Source organism: Bombina bombina, chromosome 2, assembly GCF_027579735.1.
Source record: "Bombina bombina isolate aBomBom1 chromosome 2, aBomBom1.pri, whole genome shotgun sequence".
Classification (NCBI taxonomy): domain Eukaryota; kingdom Metazoa; phylum Chordata; class Amphibia; order Anura; family Bombinatoridae; genus Bombina; species Bombina bombina.
In genome coordinates this window covers 599,721,041-599,743,934 of record NC_069500.1, presented here as the reverse complement: position 1 = coordinate 599,743,934, position 22,894 = coordinate 599,721,041, and the positions used below count along the sequence as shown (strand labels likewise).

The window sequence follows — 22,894 nt, the reverse complement described above, 5'->3', positions numbered from 1 at the left end:
TCCTATGGAAGATAGTACTTCTTTTAAGGATCCTTTAGAAAGGAAGCTTGAATCTTACCTTAGAAGAGCATATTTAGATACTGGCTATATTCTTAGACCAGCTATTTCTATGGCTGATGTTGTTGCTTCAACTTTTTTGTTGGACAGTTTAGTGCAGCAGTTATCAGATCCTGAACTATCTAGCATTGTTCTTTTACTTTAACATGTAAATCATTTAATTTGTGATGCTATATTTGATGTAAAATTTATGTCTTTAGCTATTCTAACTAGAAGAGCTTTATGGCTTAAATCTTGGAATGCTGACATGGGTGCCTATCTATCAAGCTGTTTCTGGCGAGCCTGCAGACTAAAGACCGCTGCTCCATAACGCTGTCCGCGGACAGACATTGCCGGAATTCAACCCAATCGAGTACGATCGGGTTGATTGACACCCCTTCTGGCGGCCAATTGGCCGCAAGTCTGCAGGGGGCGGCATTGCACCAGCAGCTCTTTTGAGCTGCTGGTGCAATGCTGAATACGGAGAGCGTATTGCTCTCCGCATTCAGCGATGTCTGTCGGACCTGATCCGCTCTGTCATATCAGGTCCGACAGACATTTGATAATTTGGCCTCATAGTGTCTAAATCTAGATTATTACCTATATCTTTTCAGGGTAATAATTTGTTTCATTCTCAATTGGATTCTATTATCTCTACTATCACTGGGGGTAAGGGAATTTTTCTGCCCTGTCGTTTTCATTCCTTTTGTCAGAATAGAGAACAGAAAACCTCTCCTTCCCCTAAGGCCTCTGGCTCTAATTGGAGACCATCTCCGAATTGGAATAAATACAAGCCTTATAAGAAACCAAATCCAGCCCCTAAGACTGCATGAAGGTGCAGCCCTCAAACCAGTTAATCTGGTGGGGGGCAGACTAAAGTTATTTCAAGACATTTGGACAGATTCTGTCCAAAATCAGTGGATTCAGAATATTTTTTCTCAAGGGAATCAAATAGGTTTCAGAAAAACACCTCCCATGGGAAGATTATTTTTTACTCATGTTCCATCAAACCTTGTAAAGGCTCAGGCTTTTCTGAAGTATGTTTCAGACCTAGAGCTTCCAGGGGCGATTGTACCAGTTCCTCAGCAGGAACAGGGTTTGGGTTTCTATTCAAAGCTATTCATTGTCCCAAAGAAGGAAGATTCTTTCATACCAATCCTGGATCTGAAAACATTAAATTGTTTTGTAAGAGTCCCAACTTTCAAGATGGTGACTATAAGGACTATTCTGCCTTTTGTTCAGCAAGGTCATATCATGTCCACAATAGACTTACAGGATGCTTATCTTCACATTCCGATTCATCCAGGCAACTATCGTTTTCTGAAATTCTCTTTTCTAGACAAACACCAAGAATTTTCTCAAAGGTTCTTGGTGCCCTTCTATCTGTAATCAGAGAGCAGGGTATTGCAGTGTTTACTTATTTGGACGATATCTTGGTGATAGCTCAATCTTTTCATTTAGCAGAATCTCACACAAAATAACTAATGTTGTTTCTTCAAAGGCAAGGTTGGAGGATCAATTTACAAAAGAGTTTCTTGATTCCTCAGACAAAGGTCACCTTCTTAGGTTTCCAGATGGATTCAGTGTCCATGACTCTTTCTCTAACAGACAAGAGACGAATGAAATTGGTCTTAGCTTGTCAAAACCTTCAGTCTCTGTAATTCCCTTCGGTGGCTATGTGCATGGAAGTTTTAGGTCTTATGATTGCAGCATCGGACGCAATCCCCTTTGCTCATTTGCATAGGAGACCTTTACAGCTTTGCATGTTGCACCAGTGGTGCAAGGATTATACTCAGTTATCACAGTTGATATACTTAAATCCTAACTGTTTAACTCTCTCTGACTTGGTGCTTAAACCATCACCTTATTGTTCAAGAGCCCTTCTTTGTTCGTCCTTCCTGGACTGTGATCAAAACAGATGCAAGTCTTACAAGTTGGGGAGCTGTCTGTGGGTCTCTGGCAGCACAAGGGGTTTGCAATCCTCAAGAGGCGAGGTTACCAATCAATATTTTAGAACTCTGTGCTATTTTCAGAGCTCCTCAGGCTTGGTCTCTATTGAAGAGAGAACTTTACATTCATTTTCAAACAGACAATTTCACAACAGTGGTATATGTCAATCATCAAGGGGGGACTCGCAGTCCTTTAGCAATGAAAGAAGTTTCTCTTTCTTGGGCAGAATCCAACTCTTGTCAGATCTCTGCGATTCATATCCCAGGTGTAGATAATGGGAAGTGGATTATCTCAGCCGTCATTCTCTACATCTGGGGGAGTGGTCTCTCAATCCAGATGTGTTTTTTCAACTTGTACAGATGTGGGGTCTTCCAGAAATAGATCTGATGGCCCCTCGCCTGAACAAGATACTTCCCAGATACCTTTCCATGTCCAGGGATCCTCAAGCAGAAATAATGTATGCTCTAGCTGTTTTTTTACCAACCCCCTTACATTTTTCCGCCTCTGGTTCGTCTTCCAAAGGTGATCTCCAAGATCATAATGGAACAATCTTTTGTGTTTCTGATAGCACCAGCATGGCTTCACATGTTTTGGTATGCGGACCTTGTCCGAATGTCCAGTTGCCAGCCTTGGTCACTTCCTATAAGACCAGACCTTCTGTCTCAAGGCCCAGTTTTCCATCAGGATCTCAAATCACTAAATTTGAAGGCATGGTAATTGAACACTTAGTTCTTAGTCATAGAGGTTTCTCTGACTCAGTAATTAACATTATGATACAGGCTTGTAAGTCTGTTCCAAGGAAGATTTATCATAGGGTTTGGAAAACCTATATTTTATGGTCTTCCATTCATGATTATTCTTGGCATTCTTTTAAAATTCCTAGGATGCTACAGTTTCTTCAGGATGGTTTGGATAAAGGTTGTTCTGCAAATACTTTGAAAGGATAAATCTCTGCTATATCTGTCTTTTTTCATAGAAATATCGCTAAGCTTCCTGATATTCACTGTTTTGTTCAGGCTTTGATTTATATCAAACCTGTTATTAAATCAATTTCTCCTCCTTGGAGTCTCAATTTGGTTTTAAAGATTTTGCGGGCTCCTCCTTTTAAGCCTATGAATTCTTTGGATATTAAACTACTTTCTTGGAAAGTGTTATTTCTTTTGGCTATTTATTCTGCTAGAAGAGTTTCTGAATTATCTGCTCTCTCTTGTGAGTCTCCTTATCTGATTTTTCATCCAGATAAAGCTGTTTTGCGGACTTCGTTTACATTTTTACCTAAAGTTGTGAATTCTAATAACATCAATAGGGAAATTATAGTTGCTTCCTTATGTCCAAATCCTAAGAATACTCTTGAAAGGTATTTACATTCTTTGAATGTGGTAAGAGCTTTGAAATACAGGGAGTGCAGAATTATTAGGCAAGTTGTATTTTTGAGGATTAATTTTATTATTGAACAACAACCATGTTCTCAATGAACCCAAAAAACTCATTAATATCAAAGCTGAATAGTTTTGGAAGTAGTTTTTAGTTTGTTTTTAGTTATAGCTATTTTAGGGGGATATCTGTGTGTGCAGGTGACTATTACTGTGCATAATTATTAGGCAATTTAACAAAAAACAACTATATACCCATTTCAATTATTTATTTTTACCAGTGAAACCAATATAACATCTCAACATTCACAAATATACATTTCTGACATTCAAAAACAAAACAAAAACAAATCAGTGACCAATATAGACACCTTTCTTTGCAAGGACACTCAAAAGCCTGCCATCCATGGATTCTGTCAGTGTTTTGATCTGTTCACCATCAACATTGCGTGCAGCAGCAACCACAGCCTCCCAGACACTGTTCAGAGAGGTGTACTGTTTTCCCTCCTTGTAAATCTCACATTTGATGATGCACCACAGGTTCTCAATGGGGTTCAGATCAGGTGAACAAGGAGGCCATGTCATTAGATTTTCTTCTTTTATACCCTTTCTTGCCAGCCACGCTGTGGAGTACTTGGACGCGTGTGATGGAGCATTGTCCTGCATGAAAATCATGTTTTTCTTGAAGGATGCAGACTTCTTCCTGTACCACTGCTTGAAGAAGGTGTCTTCCAGAAACTGGCAGTAGGACTGGGAGTTGAGCTTGACTCCATCCTCAACCCGAAAAGGCCCCACAAGCTCATCTTTGATGATACCAGCCCAAACCAGTACTCCACCTCCACCTTGCTGGCGTCTGAGTCGGACTTGAGCTCTCTGCCCTTTACCAATCCAGCCACGGGCCCATCCATCTGGCCCATCAAGACTCACTCTCATTTCATCAGTCCATAAAACCTTAGAAAAATCAGTCTTGAGATATTTCTTGGCCCAGTCTTGACGTTTCAGCTTGTGTGTCTTGTTCAGTGGTGGTCGTCTTTCAGCCTTTCTTACCTTGGCCATGTCTCTGAGTATTGCACACCTTGTGCTTTTGGGCACTCCAGTGATGTTGCAGCTCTGAAATATGGCCAAACTGGTGGCAAGTGGCATCTTGGCAGCTGCACGCTTGACTTTTCTCAGTTCATGGGCAGTTATTTTGCGCCTTGGTTTTTCCACACGCTTCTTGCGACCCTGTTGACTATTTTGAATGAAACGCTTGATTGTTCGATGATCACGCTTCAGAAGCTTTGCAATTTTAAGAGTGCTGCATCCCTCTGCAAGATATCTCACTATTTTTGACTTTTCTGAGCCTGTCAAGTCCTTCTTTTGACCTATTTTGCCAAAGGAAAGGAAGTTGCCTAATAATTATGCACACCTGATATAGGGTGTTGATGTCATTAGACCACACCCCTTCTCATTACAGAGATGCACATCACCTAATATGCTTAATTGGTAGTAGGCTTTCGAGCCTATACAGCTTGGACTAAGACAACATGCATAAAGAGGATGATGTGGTCAAAATACTAATTTGCCTAATAATTCTGCACTGTATTATGTTGAGGCTACTAAAGATTTCAGAAAGACTTCTAGTCTATTTGTTATTTTTTCTGGTTTCAGAAAAGGTCAGAAAGCCTTTGCCATTTCCTTGGCATCTTGGTTGAAGCTTTTGATTCACAAAGATTATTTGGAGGCGGGGCAGTCTCCACCTCAGTGAATTACAGCTCATTCTATTAGATCAGTCACCACAAGAGTGAAGCTTCAGTTGATCAAATTTGCAAAGCAGCAACTTGGTCTTCTTTGCATATATTTACTAAATTTTACAATTTTGATGTGTTTGCTTCTTCAGAAGCAGCCTTTGGTAGAAAGGTTCTTCAGGTAGCTTCCTCAGTTTGATTCTAGAGCCTATAATTTGAGTTTTTTGAATTTTTTAAAGAAAATTTATTTATTTTTTAGATTTAATTTGTCAGCGGAAATAGCTGTTTTTATTTTATCCCTCCGTCTCTAGTGACTCGTGAATATCCACATCTTAGGTATTATATCCCATACGTTACTAGCTCATGGACTCTTGGCACCATGAAAGAAGTGAATTTATCAGGTAAGTTCTTACATAAATGATGCTTTTTTGGTGCATGGTGAGGGGGAAGATGTGGCAATTCCAGGAGTGTGGCTAGTCATTTCAGGATGAAATTATAATATATGATTAATGTTTAGTACATCAATATAATATGGAATGCAGCAAAGGGATTGGGTTCCCAGAATGTTATAGTCTTGCAAAATGAATGATGATTGGAGCTCTGATATCAAGGGATGATTTGGTTAAAAGTAAGACTTTGGGAAATGGGTCTTACTTATTAAAAGTGAGCCTCTCATTTGGTTAAGTTATCTTGTGATCATTCCTCCTCTGCACATACTGTAGATTTAATATAATGTTAATCCCTAATTTGTCACTTTTTATGTGAAATAGGTTGCTGAACTGATAACAAACTAAAAAGAGATGCATTTTCATGTTTGTTGTGCTGAACCTAATCTATGAAACTCCATCTTTGCTCTATGAGACTTTCCAAAAATCTTTACCTTCTCAAGTTAATCACTGTATCTCCCCTTGTTATAACAACATAACAATTTTTAGCAAATTTGTATTTCATAATAACATCATAACAAACTAGGAACTTCATCTACATCAAATGTGATCACAAATGAACATTTTAAGTACTCTTCAATTGTGTTTTTTTTTTTAAATAATATAATTTCTCTATAATATGTCTAATATCAAAATTGTTTCTTCAAAATATTGCATTGTATTATCCCTATAGTTAAGCAATATGTAGGCAATATTACATTTCTTACACTATGGGACCGATTTATCATGGCCCGAATTGGTTCAAATGTAACTGTTTCCGCTGCTCCTCAACTCATATGCCTCCTCTGAGGCTCCGGTCTGCAATCCGCCCGATCGTGTACAATTGGGCTGATTGACACCCCCATTCACCAGAACTGCTTGTGCAATGTTAAATGCAGACAGCGTATGCTGTCAGCATTCAGCAATGTCCGCCAGACATTGATAAATCGGCCCCTATATATTATCAATATGTATATGTCACTGTGTAAAATGAAAGAAAACATATATATCATGTGTGCACACTTTACCGGCCACTGTTGTCCATAAATAAAAATCTGGCTTCGAGCAATATCCACTCTGTTCCAGGCTAATGCGAGACTTAGCTGGTCTGGGGCAGAGGCATTGGCACCTGTTAACAACCCAAGAAAATACAAAACAAGAACTTTTAAATATGCAGCATTTTTATTAGTGTTTAGTTCTTTGAATGAAAATGATATTTCACAGATTATTTAAACTGTTTTATGTCAATATATTATATAAATTATATAAAAAAGTAAGTATAAAAATAATATTATCAACTGCTAATCACCCTATAGATAGCTGTCATTGCAGAAAAAAGGCATCAGTGTCTGTTGCATAAAAATTTCTGTTTTGAGCAGTGATACATTCTTTTAGTTACTATTAGAAAGAAGAAACCATGGTGAGATGCTTCAGATGGTTAATTAGCTAACTGCAGTGTCGGTTTTAAAATTAGGATTTCAGGTTCTAGACCCAGCAGGACCTTGCTTCAAAGCTTGATAAATTAAGGGCCATTTAATTGAGTAATCATAACAGTTATGAAGATAATTGGTTAAGTCTGACACTAGGAACTGAAGGACTTTACATCCTCTTGTAGAGAAAAGTGCTTTAAAATATTAATATTACTGTTAATATTTTAAGAAATTCCCAGTTTATGTTTGAGTTCTGACATGGCTGAAAAAGTCCTTAGCCCACTCCAGGAAATATAGTATCATAAAGTCAGGCTCTTTGGTAAGGATTTTGGCAATATTACAGAAAATGGTTATATAAAGACTAACCAATAGGAGGCGCTACACATATACCAAATGATTTTGAATACTCAAATATACTCAAATATGGTATAAAGATAGGAGTTAAATGTGCACAAAAGTGGGTGTATAAGGTTCAATTTCCCAACAAAGGAAACTATAATCTAAATACATAAAATGAGTGTAAAACCAAAATGTCCCAAATACTAGAATGTCCCAATCTTCAAGGGGTCCTATAAATTCTTTGTGATATTTTGATGCATACCCACTTCTACGGACACACTTAACTATGAACAGCACTAAACATACATAGACACAACAACAATTTAACAACGTTATAATTCTTTTGACAGTAAGTGCTCGGCTATATCTTGCTATGATGGTATTTTAACAAGCATCTAGTTGGACTGACAATATGGTTTTGCTTTATATAATGGGGTAGTTTATTAGGTTTTATGATAGACGTTTAGTGGTTAGCATTAGCTACAAAGGGTTTGATTTTTGATCAAAGGGAACTTCACATATAAGTGATATAATAAATTTTACGTGGAAGGGTTTGATAAACACACAACTATTCCATGGTATCTAACAGACCTCAGGTGAATAAATCACAACCCAGAGCTACTAAGAGCTGTGACTGGTCTGGTTAACGTTGTGCTGGGGGAGGGGTTCCCTCACTTGACAGGTAGCGTAGCCCTATTTAAGGATGTATTTAGAACTAGTCAGATATGCCTGATGAAACAGCCTTAGAGCCGTGAAACGCAATGCATATTTCCTCGAGTTTGAGGTTTGCACACACAGATGGTATTCCTTGTGTTTTTATCTCTTTTTTTATCTTGTTGTTTTAACTTTGTTTTTAAATAAATACTATGCTAGATGCTAGGCTGACAGCACTGCCTGTGTGCAGTTTTTACTACACAATATTGTTGCACCTATGAAGGAGGAATAAAGGATTACACACCTTAAAACTGAGGCTCGCTGGTTTTTCTTTATGTTTTGGATTTAAATAAATACTCTAAGATTTTCTGCACACACAGGAGCCACTGTGTGGATATTTTTTGAATCTACGCTACCTGGCTCTTGTTTTCTTTTCTCTTATCCGGAGTAACTACAGAAGGGTTGCCATTGCTCAGCCTGAGCAAAGCCAGCTGGGCTGCTGTTAACAGACTAGCCTGCACATTTGGGTGCCACCATCGCTGTGAGTACCCTGCACTTGTTTGTATCTTATATATATCCTTTATTTTATTGATACACACGTAGTGCTTGCTTTTTGTGTCTCCCTACTTTCATGTATCACTAACATATGAGGATTGGACATCCGTCGTACAAGAATCCAGCAAGCTGGGCTGCTGTTAAAAGTCCAGCCTGCATCTATTGGCACAATTGATGGCCTTAGGCACATGTTGAGTTCCCTGCACTCAGCTGCTCCTTCCCTTTGAATTTATGCTACTGACACACACATGTGGTGCCTCTTTTTTTGCTTTTGTCTTTTGGCAATATTAACCTCTTAACCCAACAGGACGTATATATACTGTAGCAGGTGTCCCAGCACTCCAACCTTGGCACTGTATCAACCACCTGGGTGCAATACTCAAAGTTCATATAAAGTAAAGCTTGGAAATAAAGGGCACTCTCAGGATATTTTAGAGAACATTTCCTGTTTGAGAGTACGGCTACGTGCCGATATTAATTTTGTCTTGAAGAAGGCTCTAATGTGAGCCGAAACGTCGACTCTGTCTTTGATGACCTGTTGAGACTTTGAATAAAATGATTTATGTGGTTCTCTAAAATATCCTGAGAGTGCCCTTTATTTTCAAGCATTGCTATATATATATATAAATATATATATATGTGTCATGTGGTATTTTGTCTATTGTACCGCATGATATATATATATATATATATATATATATATATATACGTCCGAGCTGCAGGAAGCTTCAGCAGTCATGGCTGGAGTTCCTGAGCTCCAGTGTGTGTCACCGTCTGTAACCATCATCTGCTAATGCCAGCAGGAGGTGTGGGAGCGAAGGTGGGAGGTGGTTGCACAGAAAAAAGATGGGGTGGGGGGTCCTTAGCAAATGAACGCCAGACAGGGGGAGGTGGGGGACCACTACACTACAGAAAATAAAAAATAAAAAAAAATGTATTTATGGGTACTGGCAGACAGCTGGCAGTACTATAGATGGCCACAATAAGTGTGAGGGGGAGAGATAGAGAGATATTTGGGAAATCAGGGAGGTGGGAGGGTGGAGGAGGATCACTACACTGCAAAACATATATATAATAATAACAACAACAAAACAAAACAACTAAACTGCATACTGGCAGACTGTCTGCCAGTACCTAAAATGGTGGTGACCAGTGGGGGTGACGGAGTGAAGAGAGCTGTTTGGGAGGGATCAGCTAGGAATTAAGGGGTGGGAGGCTATTCTCTACATTAAAGCTAATATTAGGAATAATAGAAGTGTGGAGCACAACTATAATTAATGGCATTTTAATTACCAAAAACTAATAGAAAAGCCATGTATATCTGCTATTTCTGAACAAAGGGGATCCCATAGAAGCTTTTACAATCATTTGTGTCATGATTGCACAAGCGGTAAGTAAATCATTTTGGTTAGAAACCCAAAGGCCTAGATTTGGAGTTCGGCGGTAGCCGTCAAAACCAGCGTTAGAGGCTCCTAACGCTGGTTTTGGGCGCCCGCTGGTATTTGGAGTCAGTGATTAAAGGGTCTAACGCTCACTTTTCAGCCGCGACTTTTCCATACCGCAGATCCCCCTACGCCATTTGCGTAGCCTATCTTTTCAATGGGATCTTTCTAACGCTGGTATTTAGAGTCGTTTCTGAAGTGAGCGTTAGAGCTCTAACGACAAGATTCCAGCCGCCTGAAAATAGCAGGAGTTAAGAGCTTTCTGGCTAACGCCGGTTTATAAAGCTCTTAACTACTGTACCCTAAAGTACACTAACACCCATAAACTACCTATGTACCCCTAAACCGAGGTCCCCCCACACCGCCGCCACTCGATTAAAATTTTTAACCCCTAATCTGCCGACCGCCACCTACGTTATACTTATGTACCCCTAATCTGCTGCCCCTAACCCCGCCGACCCCTGTATTATATTTATTAACCCCTAACCTGCCCCCCACAACATCGCCGCCAGCTACTTAAAATAATTAACCCCTAATCTTCCGACCGCAAAGCGCCGCCACCTACGTTATCCCTATGTACCCCTAATCTGCTACCCCTAACACCGCCGACCCCTATATTATATTTATTAACCCCTAATCTGCCCCCCACAACGTCGCCGACACCTGCCTACACTTATTAACTCCTAATCTGCCGAGCGGACCTGAGCGCTACTATAATAAAGTTATTAACCCCTAATCCGCCTCACTAACCCTATCATAAATAGTATTAACCCCTAATCTGCCCTCCCTAACATCGCCGACACCTAACTTCAATTATTAACCCCTAATCTTCCGATCGGAGCTCACCGCTATTCTAATAAATGGATTAACCCCTAAAGCTAAGTCTAACCCTAACACTAACACCCCCCTAAGTTAAATATAATTTTTATCTAACGAAATAAATTAACTCGTATTAAATAAATGATTCCTATTTAAAGCTAAATACTTACCTGTAAAATAAACCCTAATATAGCTACAATATAAATTATAATTATATTATAGCTATTTTAGGATTAATATTTATTTTACAGGCAACTTTGTAATTATTTTAACCAGGTACAATAGCTATTAAATAGTTAAGAACTATTTAATAGTTACCTAGTTAAAATAATAACAAATTTACCTGTAAAATAAATCCTAACCTAAGATATAATTAAACCTAACACTACCCTATCAATAAATTAATTAAATAAACTACCTACAATTACCTACAATTAACCTAACACTACACTATCAATAAATTAATTAAACACAATTCCTACAAATAAATACAATTAAATAAACTAGCTAAAGTACAAAAAATAAAAAAGAACTAAATTAAAAAAGTTACAAGCTCCTTTACCTTACCAGCCCTGAACAGGGCCCTTTGCGGGGCATGCCCCAAGAAGTTCAGCTCTTTTGCCTGTAAAAAAAAAAACATGCAATACCCCCCCCCCAACATTACAACCCACCACCCACATACCCCTAATCTAACCCAAACCCCCCTTAAATAAACCTAACACTAGGAATTAAGGTAGGAATTTTCTGATTGGCTGATGGAATCAGCCAATCAGAATCTAGTTCAATCCGATTGGCCGATCCAATCAGCCAATCAGATTGAGCTCGCATTCTATTGGCTGATCGGAACAGCCAATAGAATGCGAGCTCAATCTGATTGGCTGATTGGATCAGCCAATCGGATTGAACTTGATTCTGATTGGCTGATTCCATCAGCCAATCAGAAAATTCCTACCTTAATTCCGATTGGCTGATAGAATCCTATCAGCCAATCGGAATTCGAGGGACGCCATCTTGGATGACGTCCCTTAAAGGAACAGTCATTCGTCGTTCAGTCGTCGGTCCGGATGGATGTTCCGCGCTGGAGGTCTTCAGGAACCTGCCGCTTCGCTCCGGATGGAAGAAGATCGAAGATGCCGCTTGGAGAAGATGTTTGCCGGTCCGGATGTCCTCTTCTTGCCGGATAGGAGGAAGACTTTGGAGCCTCTTCTGGACCTCTTCAGCACCGGATTATGGATCGCCAACCCCCGCTTGGGTTGGATGAAGATCTTGGAGCCAGGACGGATCGGTGATACCTGGATGGTGAAGACAAGGTAGGAAGATCTTCAGGGGATTAGTGTTAGGTTTATTTAAGGGGGGTTTGGGTTAGATTAGGGGTATGTGGGTGGTGGGTTGTAATGTTGGGGGGGGTATTGTATGTTTTTTTTTACAGGCAAAAGAGCTGAACTTCTTGGGGCATGCCCCGCAAAGGGCCCTGTTCAGGGCTGGTAAGGTAAAAGAGCTTGTAACTTTTTTAATTTAGAATAGGGTAGGGAATTTTTTATTTTGGGGGGCTTTGTTATTTTATTAGGGGGCTTAGAGTAGGTGTAATTAGTTTAAAATTGTTGTAATATTTTTCTTATGTTTGTAAATATTTTTTTATTTTCTGTAACTTAGTTCTTTTTTATTTTTTGTACTTTAGCTAGTTTATTTAATTGTATTTATTTGTAGGAATTGTGTTTAATTAATTTATTGATAGTGTAGTGTTAGGTTAATTGTAGGTAATTGTAGGTAGTTTATTTAATTAATTTATTGATAGGGTAGTGTTAGGTTTAATTATATCTTAGGTTAGGATTTATTTTACAGGTAAATTTGTTATTATTTTAACTAGGTAACTATTAAATAGTTCTTAACTATTTAATAGCTATTGTACCTGGTTAAAATAATTACAAAGTTGCCTGTAAAATAAATATTAATCCTAAAATAGCTATAATATAATTATAATTTATATTGTAGCTATATTAGGGTTTATTTTACAGGTAAGTATTTAGCTTTAAATAGTAATCATTTATTTAATAAGAGTTAATTTATTTCGTTAGATAAAAATTATATTTAACTTAGGGGGGTGTTAGTGTTAGGGTTAGACTTAGCTTTAGGGGTTAATCCATTTATTAGAATAGCGGTGAGCTCCGATCGGAAGATAAGGGGTTAATAATTGAAGGTAGGTGTCGGCGATGTTAGGGAGGGCAGATTAGGGGTTAATACTATTTATGATAGGGTTAGTGAGGCGGATTAGGGGTTAATAACTTTATTATAGTAGCGCTCAGGTCCGCTCGGCAGATTAGGGGTTAATAAGTGTAGGCAGGTGTCGGCGACGTTGAGGGGGGCAGATTAGGGGTTAATAAATATAATATAGGGGTCGGCGATGTTAGGGCAGCAGATTAGGGGTACATAGGGATAACGTAGGTTGCGGCGGTTTACGGAGCGGCAGATTAGGGGTTAAAAAAAATATGCAGGGGTCAGCAATAGCGGGGGCGGCAGATTAGGGGTTAATAAGTGTAAGGTTAGGGGTGTTTAGACTCGGGGTACATGTTAGAGTGTTAGGTGCAGACGTAGGAAGTGTTTCCCCATAGGAAACAATGGGGCTGCGTTAGGAGCTGAACGCTGCTTTTTTGCAGGTGTTAGGTTTTTTTTCAGCTCAAACAGCCCCATTGTTTCCTATGGGAGAATCGTGCACGAGCACGTTTTTGAGGCCGGCCGCGTCCGTAAGCAACTCTGGTATCGAGAGTTGCATTTGCGGTAAAAATGCTCTACGCTCCTTTTTTGGAGCCTAACGCAGCATTTGATTAAACTCTCGATACCAGAGTTAAATTTATGGTGCGGCCAGAAAAAAGCCTGCGGAGCGTTAACAGCCCTTTTACCGCCGAACTCCAAATCTAGGCCAAAGTTTGTGAAAAAGTTAACATTTTTTTTTAATATGATCGCATTTAGCAATAAAATGGAGGCATGAAATATACCAAAATGGGCCTAGATCAATATCTTGGATTGTGTACTTAAAAAAATATATACAGTTTTGTCAGGTAAATAAAAAAGGCTCTATTTCTGTTTAAATGAAGTGATAGCAAAAAATGCTAGAAATTCTCCGGTATTTTGGGCAAGTAGCTATTTATGAGATATGCAATTTAATTTGTTGGTTTTGCTCTGGAACCCTTTGAACAAATGTTAATACGTACGTTCCATGTCATATACCTTACTGTCTTATTATTGATGGATGCCTGTATGCTGAGTGATGGCTTAATCTTTTTTAATTAACTTAAAACATTTTATAATGATCAAGGTGTTTGTATTACTATACTGCCCTCTTTAGTGACAAGAATTTTTGTTGTTTTGGGGCATAGTGATGTTTGCTTAAGACTGGCGATTAAGTTTTTTTTTTATGCATTATTTATCTGAGTATCATTAATATAGAAGATTCCCTTAGAAAAACCTGAAGATTTTAACTTATTTGGAATTAAAATGGAATATCAATTACAATTCAAACATAGTGGGCCAAGGGGGGGCGGAGCTGCCCAGCAACTATGATGGTCGCATGAGCAGGGAGCTCCGTGTACACAGACTCCAAGATAGCCCTAATAACAAAAGAAACCCTAAAAATATCATTGTGCCTAAATGGTAAGAACACAGAGGGATGCCTGGGTCAGAGTGATCACCATTTGGTGACAGGGTGTACAATATTGAGCTGACTAACTGCCTCGGAGCTATCAGCCATACACTGCAGCGCCATTTTGATGGATTAGGCCGCCTAGAAGAGATAACTGCTCCAGCTCCTAAAAGCACTTAATATTTGTCTAAGCCGCTGCTGCAATAAAATACTTAGTGATCGTTATAGTGATCGGCTGCCCGACATGGAGACCCAGACACTCTACACTGGCCTAAGAGAGTTGATAGAGGATTATGGACAGAAGCTGTGCGAGAGGCTCGACGCTCTCATTGCAACAGTCCAAGAAGCGCGAACACGCCACGACAGAGGAGAGCAGAGTAGAACAGAAGCCGCAGAGCAACATAGCACCTACAGCTCCCCAGACGTGCTCCTTGACATCGGTTCCAGAAGGTACAAGTCTCTTGAAGGAGCTCCCCTCTGCCGTTATAAGCGTCTCACACACATGGAGGACACTATCTTATGGCCCCTCGCTTATGGATGCAGGCGCCACAGAGCATCGCAGAGCTCGCGTATCGCTGGACACGCTCCCCTCTGTTGCTGAATGGGCTTCCTTCTATCATTCCCTAGTTTGGCAGCGCAGTCATTCAGTTGCACCTCAAAAACGTTCCGGCATTGGTTGATGAACGTAGCTCATGTGCGCAACTGAGATGTGGTGGCCCATAAAAGAGTGGTGTCTTACTGCATCTGGTGTTGCTTGCAGATGTACGCGGGGAATGCTTCTGTTTATTCACCTCAAACTCCTTGCCCCATAGTACATACAAGAACTCTAATGATGGCTCTTAAGCCGGAGTATTGAGGGACTGTAATGGTTTGGACACTGCAATGAATATATGACTTTGGGTTTGATCAGTTTTATAACGAAGGTTACTTTGGTATTTCTACATCTCCCCCCCCCCCCTTTTCATTTATTAGCGGTGTATTCAAAATGTTTATGCACCATGTTTGATCATTTTAATATTATTTGAAAAACTAAGTATTGCTCTCACATGCATATTACACTAAGTAAAATGAATATGATAAATTCTAGATCACAGTAGCCAAATTTATGTAAATAGGGGTCAGTCTAGTGTTAAAGTGGACACCCTGAGAGCTGAAGAGAGTGATGCTTTTATAGCATATAACCAACAATATAGAACTTACCTAGTTAATTTTGATTTGTGCTCAGGTTACCATCGAATTTAATAACCTTAGGGCCCTATTAGAGGTCTGGTTAAGATCCCTTTTCCATATATGCCCTGTAGAAGGACAAACCCCTCATCTCTACTGTGGCCCCTCTCTGTGATTATGCACTGAGGAGAGAGAAAGTATTTCCATCTGAAAACGACTTGAGAACCACTGTTTGCTTATTAAGTGGGCCTTTATTATCATTTTAGGCTCCGCACCCCTTTCCCTTCCCGCCCTCCCTTTCCCCCCCCTTCCTTCCTTTCCCCCCTCCCTTCCCACCTTCTCCCCCTCCCTTCCCAACCTTCCCTTCCCTCCCTTTCTACCCTCCTTCCCTTCCACCCCCCCTTTTTTTCCTTTCTTGCCTCCTTTTCCTCCTTCCCTCTTCCCCCTCTTCTCCCTTCCCTCTCTTCCCCCCTCTTCTCCCTCCCCTCTCTTTTTCCCTCTTCCCCTCCTTCTTTCCCCCTCTCCCCCTCCTTCTTTCCCCTCTTCCACTCCCTCCTTCCCTTCCTCTCCAACCTTCTCTTTCCCCTCCCCGCCCCTTCCCCCCCCTTTTTTTCTTTTTTTTTTTAAAGGAAGGAAAAAGAAGGAAGGAGGAAAAAAAAAAAAAACTGTGTGGGAAGGGATAATTCCTTATCCTCCACACCCCTTTTGGCAGAGTTAGGTAGTCTCTGCCCTGTTCGCAGATCCCTTACCGTATCCTGCACCTATATGAGCGTGAAAAAAGGGCTCTTCGGATCTTTAGATTTGTTAGGATTGTTTTATGTGTCTAATGTTTACAGACTGTTTGCTATCATAATCTTAATTTTGATGTTAGCTTGTTTATGTGTTTGACAAATGTGTTAGAACTGCTGATGTGATGATCTAAGTTCGAAGATTTTGAGTGATTAATATATGCGATCCCCATGTATTTCTCCAGATAGATTACTCATTTTCCTAAGCTTGCAACCTTAGATGCAAACCCTACTCATCTTGTACTAGCTGATCTAGGATGACTAGCTACATTTACTCCCCTACTAATTTACAGAGTTATGCGAGACGCAGTCACTACAGTCTTATTTTTCTAGCTCAGAGTGGTGAACCTGGGTACTTAATAATGTTCAATGTTTGTGTCTACCCAGGTATGCAGTAGTAACAGAAGCCCATATCAATATATCTCCTCTATCAGTTTGTCGAGTTGACTATAATACATTAACTAGGAATAACTTAAGTACACTGCTGTACTTCTATACTTCAATAGTATCTATGGACTCCCAACTTTGACGCTATTTTATTCACATTGACACTAGACTCTCTGATTTTCGCTTTGTTTTTGGGTCCTCAGTGACTGGCTAAGGTTTCTGGCCCCCTAAGTGGGCCTGTTTGCTTGGAGGACATTACGATCCAACAATCTTAAAAAAAATGAGGTAACCAGAATATTATATCCTGTTGATTTGATGAGTGTTGATGTTTCCATATGATGTATTGTACTTGCTTGATATGTGTTATTCCTACAGGATGTGTATAGTTTGTATCTTTTCCGATATGACTGTATTGTAAAAGCTAATTTTACCTCAATAAAAATACTTTTAAAAAAAACAAAAAAACAAAAAAAAACATAGTGGGCCAAGTTACAAGTGGAGTGTTATTTAACGCTCCCGCTTGCGCACTAACTCGCGTCGGATAGCACTCGTATTACAAGTTAAGCAAAACAGTTTTCACTCCATAGAAGTCAATGAAGCTAAAAAGTGGGTGGGGGGGGGGGAAACCTAACACCCTACTCTTGCGTAAACCCGATTGCACATTTTTTTATGTGCGCTAACCCGACATAAAAATATGAATATTTCACATTCCAATGTTCTTCACATAGCAGAATATGTTTTTTTTATTCATGAATACATATTTCTATATATATATTTATTTTGGTAAAATATATATCTATACCTATATATAGATGACCTATATAGACATATCTATTTATAAATATATAGAACATATTCTGCTATGTGCAGAACATTGGCATGTAAAATATTTACATTAAATATGCAATATAACACTTTATTAAATATGAATATTGCATAAATATGCTTTTACAAGTTTTCATCTACTTAAAGGTACAGTCTACTCCAAAAATGTTATTGTTTAAAAAGATAGATAATCCCTTTATTACCCATTCCCCTGTTTTGCACAGCCAACATGGTTATATTAATATACTTTTCACCTCTTTGACTACCTTGTATCCAAGCCTCTTCTGACAGCCCCTTTATCACAAGGCTGTGTATTTATTATCTATTGACTTACATTTTAGCCAACTAGTGCTGTGTAAGGCACAACTCCATGGGAGAGAGCACCATGTTATCTTTATGGCTCACATGAATAAGAAGTCTCTTGTTGCAAAAAAATGCTAATGAAAAAGAGGCTGTCAGTAGTGGCTTATACACATGCAGAAATGTAGAGGTTTAAATGTTATAAAGTATATTCATTTAACCATGTTGTTTGTGCAAAGCTGGGGAATGGGTAGTAAAGGCGTTATTTATCTTTTTAAACAATATCAATTTTGATGTAGACTGTCCCTTTAACTGCAAAGGGTCCAATACCCTTATATATATATATATATGTCTATATGTGTGTACATATATATTTATGTATTTATATGTGTATATATGTCTGTAAATAGATACAGTATATACACATATAAATACATATGTACACACATATACTGTAGACATATATTTATACATACACATACATATTTAGAAATGTATATGTATTTATTTCTATATGAAAGCCCTTTTTTTCCTAACACCTAATACTTCATATCGTTTAGCCCTTATAACATATTTTGTGCAATATTTCTTTTTGGATAATTTTTATGATGAGAGAGTGTTATTATAGATGTAACTGTACTCTGTAATGTATTTTTGAAGTGCTTTGTGATACTTTTTTTTGTTTTACGAAAAAGTTAACCAGGTCTCTGAGGTCATGGTAATCGTTTTAGAGTAAATTGCTATAGTGCTCAAGTACTCGCATTTACTATCAACTTCTTATACGAGCGGTAAACATGAAGCATGCAAACACCTACGATAAACCCCTTTTCACGTGCGCGCAACTGTTGGAGCTCCACTCATAATCTGGCCCAATATGGTGCAAGATGAGATCATGAGCTCATAATCTCTCTCTAGTGTTTTTGTAGCTCATGCTTAATCCGTAGGTATTGGTAAATATCTATTTTTGTTCCTCTTGAATTTGTTCTATATTGCAATATTACCATGTGTTCTATAGAAGCTTTTGAAAGCACAGTGCACACCAAATGTCAAGGGAAACAAAAATTAGTTGATACGTTTTTCTTAAGGATTTCTATCAACTGCAATTTTAGGATCATAGTGATGCACTGGGTTTAGTTCCACAAATTAGATTTTATTACAAGACCAGAGACTCCTATTTTGCATTATCTTTCTTTACTACTCAAATGCAGCCTTTTAAAGAATAATAAGAAATAACAGAACAGATATTGAAATAACAATAAGAAGCTACATGAAGCTTATTATAATACAGAAAAAAGTAGCCAATCAGAGAAGGGAATTGACTATAAACTGACCCATAAGCTGACAATCCTCCTCTTTCTTTTGCTGCTCATGCTCAGCTGCAGATAAGTAGTTCAAAATATTGCTCTATTATTTTCACTAATAAAATTTATTTCTCCTATTTCATTTATATTATTGTTACTTCTCTAAGGTTTATTTTACTGTTTTTCTAATTTCTCTTTTTCTGATTCAAATTTTTGCCTCCGTTTTTTGTTTTTTTGTCAAATTTCATTCTCTTTTTCCTTTTATACATGCCTACAGGATAACTGCTTTGTTTTTACCCTAATCCGGTTCTCGTTTTTCGTTTCTAATCCCCTCCTTTCCTTACCGTTCCTTCACATTCAGCTTGTGTTTTGTTGTCCTCCCCCTGTCTTATCGTATGCTCCTGGCCGCCGCCATTTTGTGGTCCGTCTTCCCCGCCCTTTTCCGCCCTCTTCCTGATGCGGTGTTTTACCTCCGTAAGGCATCGCAACTCTCCGGCTGCTCTATACTTTGTTGCGAGTTGATAGGGGCTAATTTATTCCAAAGTATTACAATTTCTATATCGTTCAAAGGGCTGCATTGCCATCTTGTGGCTTAACTTATTTTATAATATATTTTATTATATTTTTAAATAAGAAAAGTTTGTTTAATAGCTTATTAATATTTTCCTGTCAGGAAATAATTTTAAGAAGTGTTTTGTTAAGGCTTAGGTTACCTAATTATACTCTATTATAATTAACCTTTATTAATATAGTTAATATTATTTAATTTGATCATATTAGTTCATTTCTGTTATTTTAAACATGTCTGAAAATCCAGAAGGCTCATCTACATTGTCAATCCAAACTGTACAATCCATGATTGACTCATCCATGAATAATTTATACAATAATATGTCATCATTAATGGGCATTAAAAAGACTAAAAAATATTTGAATAGGAAATATCCTTTAATTGCCATTAAGGCGAGTAAAAAACTTATATCAAAGTCTCGTCAGCTTCTGTCTGACTCAAATATTCCTCACAGCAAAGGAACAAAAACAGCTGTTAAAAGGACCCTGCACCCCAAGTGTACCCAAATGGGGGATACTAATATTTTTTTAAAGTCAAAATAAAAAACTAAATATAATGAAAAAATTTCATCCTCTAATTCTGATAGCTCAGATGAGGGAGATTATACCGATATCAATTCAGATTTATATAATGACTCTGATGACTCTTATGATGCACCAGTGGCTAAAAAACACAAAAAGATGTCTAAAAAATTCAAAGATTGTAATGAGGAGGAAGAGGAGTTTATTGATTGTTTGGGTAACCCCAGATTTAAGCCTGATGATTTACATCACCCTCGCTCTGCCGAATGGTGTCCACCTATTTAGTTGGCAAAATGTATTGACTACCAACTCCGTAAACCTTTAAAAAAGCAAGCACGTAATAAAATGAGAGCAGAGTGTCCTCGTCCTCTTCTCCCCGAAAATTCTTCCATTACTCCAGAAGTTGATCCCAAAATTTTGAAATTTATTGGTATACCTGGCTATAAATTAAAGAAAGGCGTTGACAGATCATGGAAGATCTGTCAAGACAAATTACTCAATTCTGTTGGCCCTATTACAAAATTATTTGAATTATCTGAACAAGGAGTGGCAGAAAAGTCTCCCTTAGATCCCTATATTGTCCATGAGTGGGTTCAGAGACTCCTCTGTTTTGTAGGAAATGCCAACTCTGCCATGTCCTTTGAAAGACGGCGCAACATTTTGCGCAAGATTGACCCTAAAATATCTGATTTTTCCTCCAACAACATTGCTTCTGAGAAAATGGTCTCTTGTTTGGAGACTCGTACTTAAAAGATCTAAATCAATATGTTAACACTTTCTCTAACCTGAATAAAGTGAAAACATCTGGCAAGAAAATCTTTTATCCCAACCAAGGTTTCTCCTACAGGGCCGGGAGAGGCAGAGGCCGCTTTCCCGGCCGTCTCAATATTTCCAAACCTACCAAACCCAATACCCTTCCCAATACCACTCTCAATATAAAAAAAAAATTCCAAGAACCCTCTACCTCTTCTTTCTTCCCATCAAGAGGACGTCCATGGACTCAAAGAGGATTTAGGAACAGAGCAAGAGCAAGACAAGCTCCAGGTAAGATTGTTATTTCCTCCCCTTGTTCTTTTTTTCCCAGAAAAAATTGGTGGCAGACTCACCCTGTTTGCCCAAAACTGGGTTTCAATTACCTCAGATCCCTGGGTCCTTCAAGCAGTGTCAGGTATTCACATAGAGTTCATTTCTCTTCCAGTCCAAATCAAACTCCCTCAGCCCATCCATTTTTCTCAAGAAGACAGTATTTTGATCCAAAACTAAATTTCAACCCTTTTTTCCAAAAAAGCAATTCTCCCCGTACCTCAGCCTCACAATATTTATTTAAGCAATCTATTTTTTAGTAAAAAAGAAAAACAATCAGTTCAGACTAGTTATAAATCTAAAATCCCTAAATGCTTATGTTGTATACCATCATTTCAAAATGGAAGGTATACATTTGCTGAGAGAATGTTTAAGAGAAAACGATTGGGTAGGTCGCCTGGATCTTACAGACTCCTATCTAACCGTACCAATCACTCAGGAACACTGGAAGTTTTTGACCTTTCATTGGAAAGATCAGTATTGGAACTTCACCTGTCTTCCTTTCAGTTTGTCCTCCGCCCCTTGGATTTTCACCAAATTACTCAAACCTGTAGTGGCTTGGTTGAGACTTCGGGGTTTCTGTCTGATAATTTATCTAGACAACATTTTAATAATGGATCAAGATTTTCTCTCTCTCCAAAATCATCTCTCCTCCACGATATTTTTTATTAGAATCGTTAGGCTTTTTGTAAACAAAGAGAAGTCAGTTGTGTTCCCTACCAAATCTTTAATTTTCTTAGGTTTCCAAATAGATACTGTTCTCTCCAACTTGAGTCTTCCTTCAGACAAGGTGAAGAACATCAAGAAGGAAATTTCTAAAACCTTATCCAAAGACTCGGTCCCTATCAGAACTATAGCCAGAATAGTAGGTTTACTATCATCTTCTATTCAGGCTGTTTCCCGCCCCATTACATTACCGCGAGCTTCAGCGATTGAAAATTCTTAACTTGAGAAAAGGTTTTTCTTATTCTCATTTGATTCCTTTATCCTCAGAAGCCAACAAAGAACTATCCTGGTGGCTTTCTCATTTGGAAGCCTGGAATGGGAAAGCCATTTTTGGCAAGACCCCCGATTTCATTATAGAATCTGACGCCAGTCTTTCAGGCTGGGGAGCGCGTTGTGGCCCCTCCATCACAGGCAGCAAATGGACATTGGAGGAGAAACGCTTTCATATCAATTGTTTAGAATTATTGGCTGGATCGTTTGCAGTCAAGAGTTTTGCCAAATGTTCTTCTCCAGTTTCTATTCTCCTGCGTATGGACAATATTTCTGCGACTCAGTATCTCAATCGTTTGGGAGGCACCACATCCAGGGATTTGTCCAATATAACCAAAGAGTTTATTCATCTTTGTTTGGACAGGAATATTTCCATCAAAGCAGAATATATTCCAGGTCAATCAAATTCAGCGGCGGACTGGGGATCTCGTTATTTGATGGATTTCAGCGATTGGAGATTGGACAGGAGCATTTTTCTCTCTCTCCAATCTCTCAGAGGTCCCTTTTGTTTGGATCTTTTTGCATCCAGGACCAATTTTCAGATTCATCCATATTTCAGCTGGCGTCT

General features: G+C 38.6%; 1 protein-coding gene across 4 annotated transcripts in view; it reads right to left on the bottom strand.

Moving 5' to 3' along the window:
- TRPM3 (transient receptor potential cation channel subfamily M member 3) overlaps positions 1–22,894 on the bottom strand; it is an 814,585-nt gene that overhangs the window by 288,594 nt on the left and 503,097 nt on the right. For all 4 annotated transcript variants that reach the window (XM_053702508.1, XM_053702509.1, XM_053702510.1 and 1 more), the window contains exon 10: positions 6,540–6,640. In XM_053702508.1, coding sequence (XP_053558483.1) covers positions 6,540–6,640 — 101 coding nt within the window. The remainder of the gene's footprint in view (positions 1–6,539; positions 6,641–22,894) is intronic.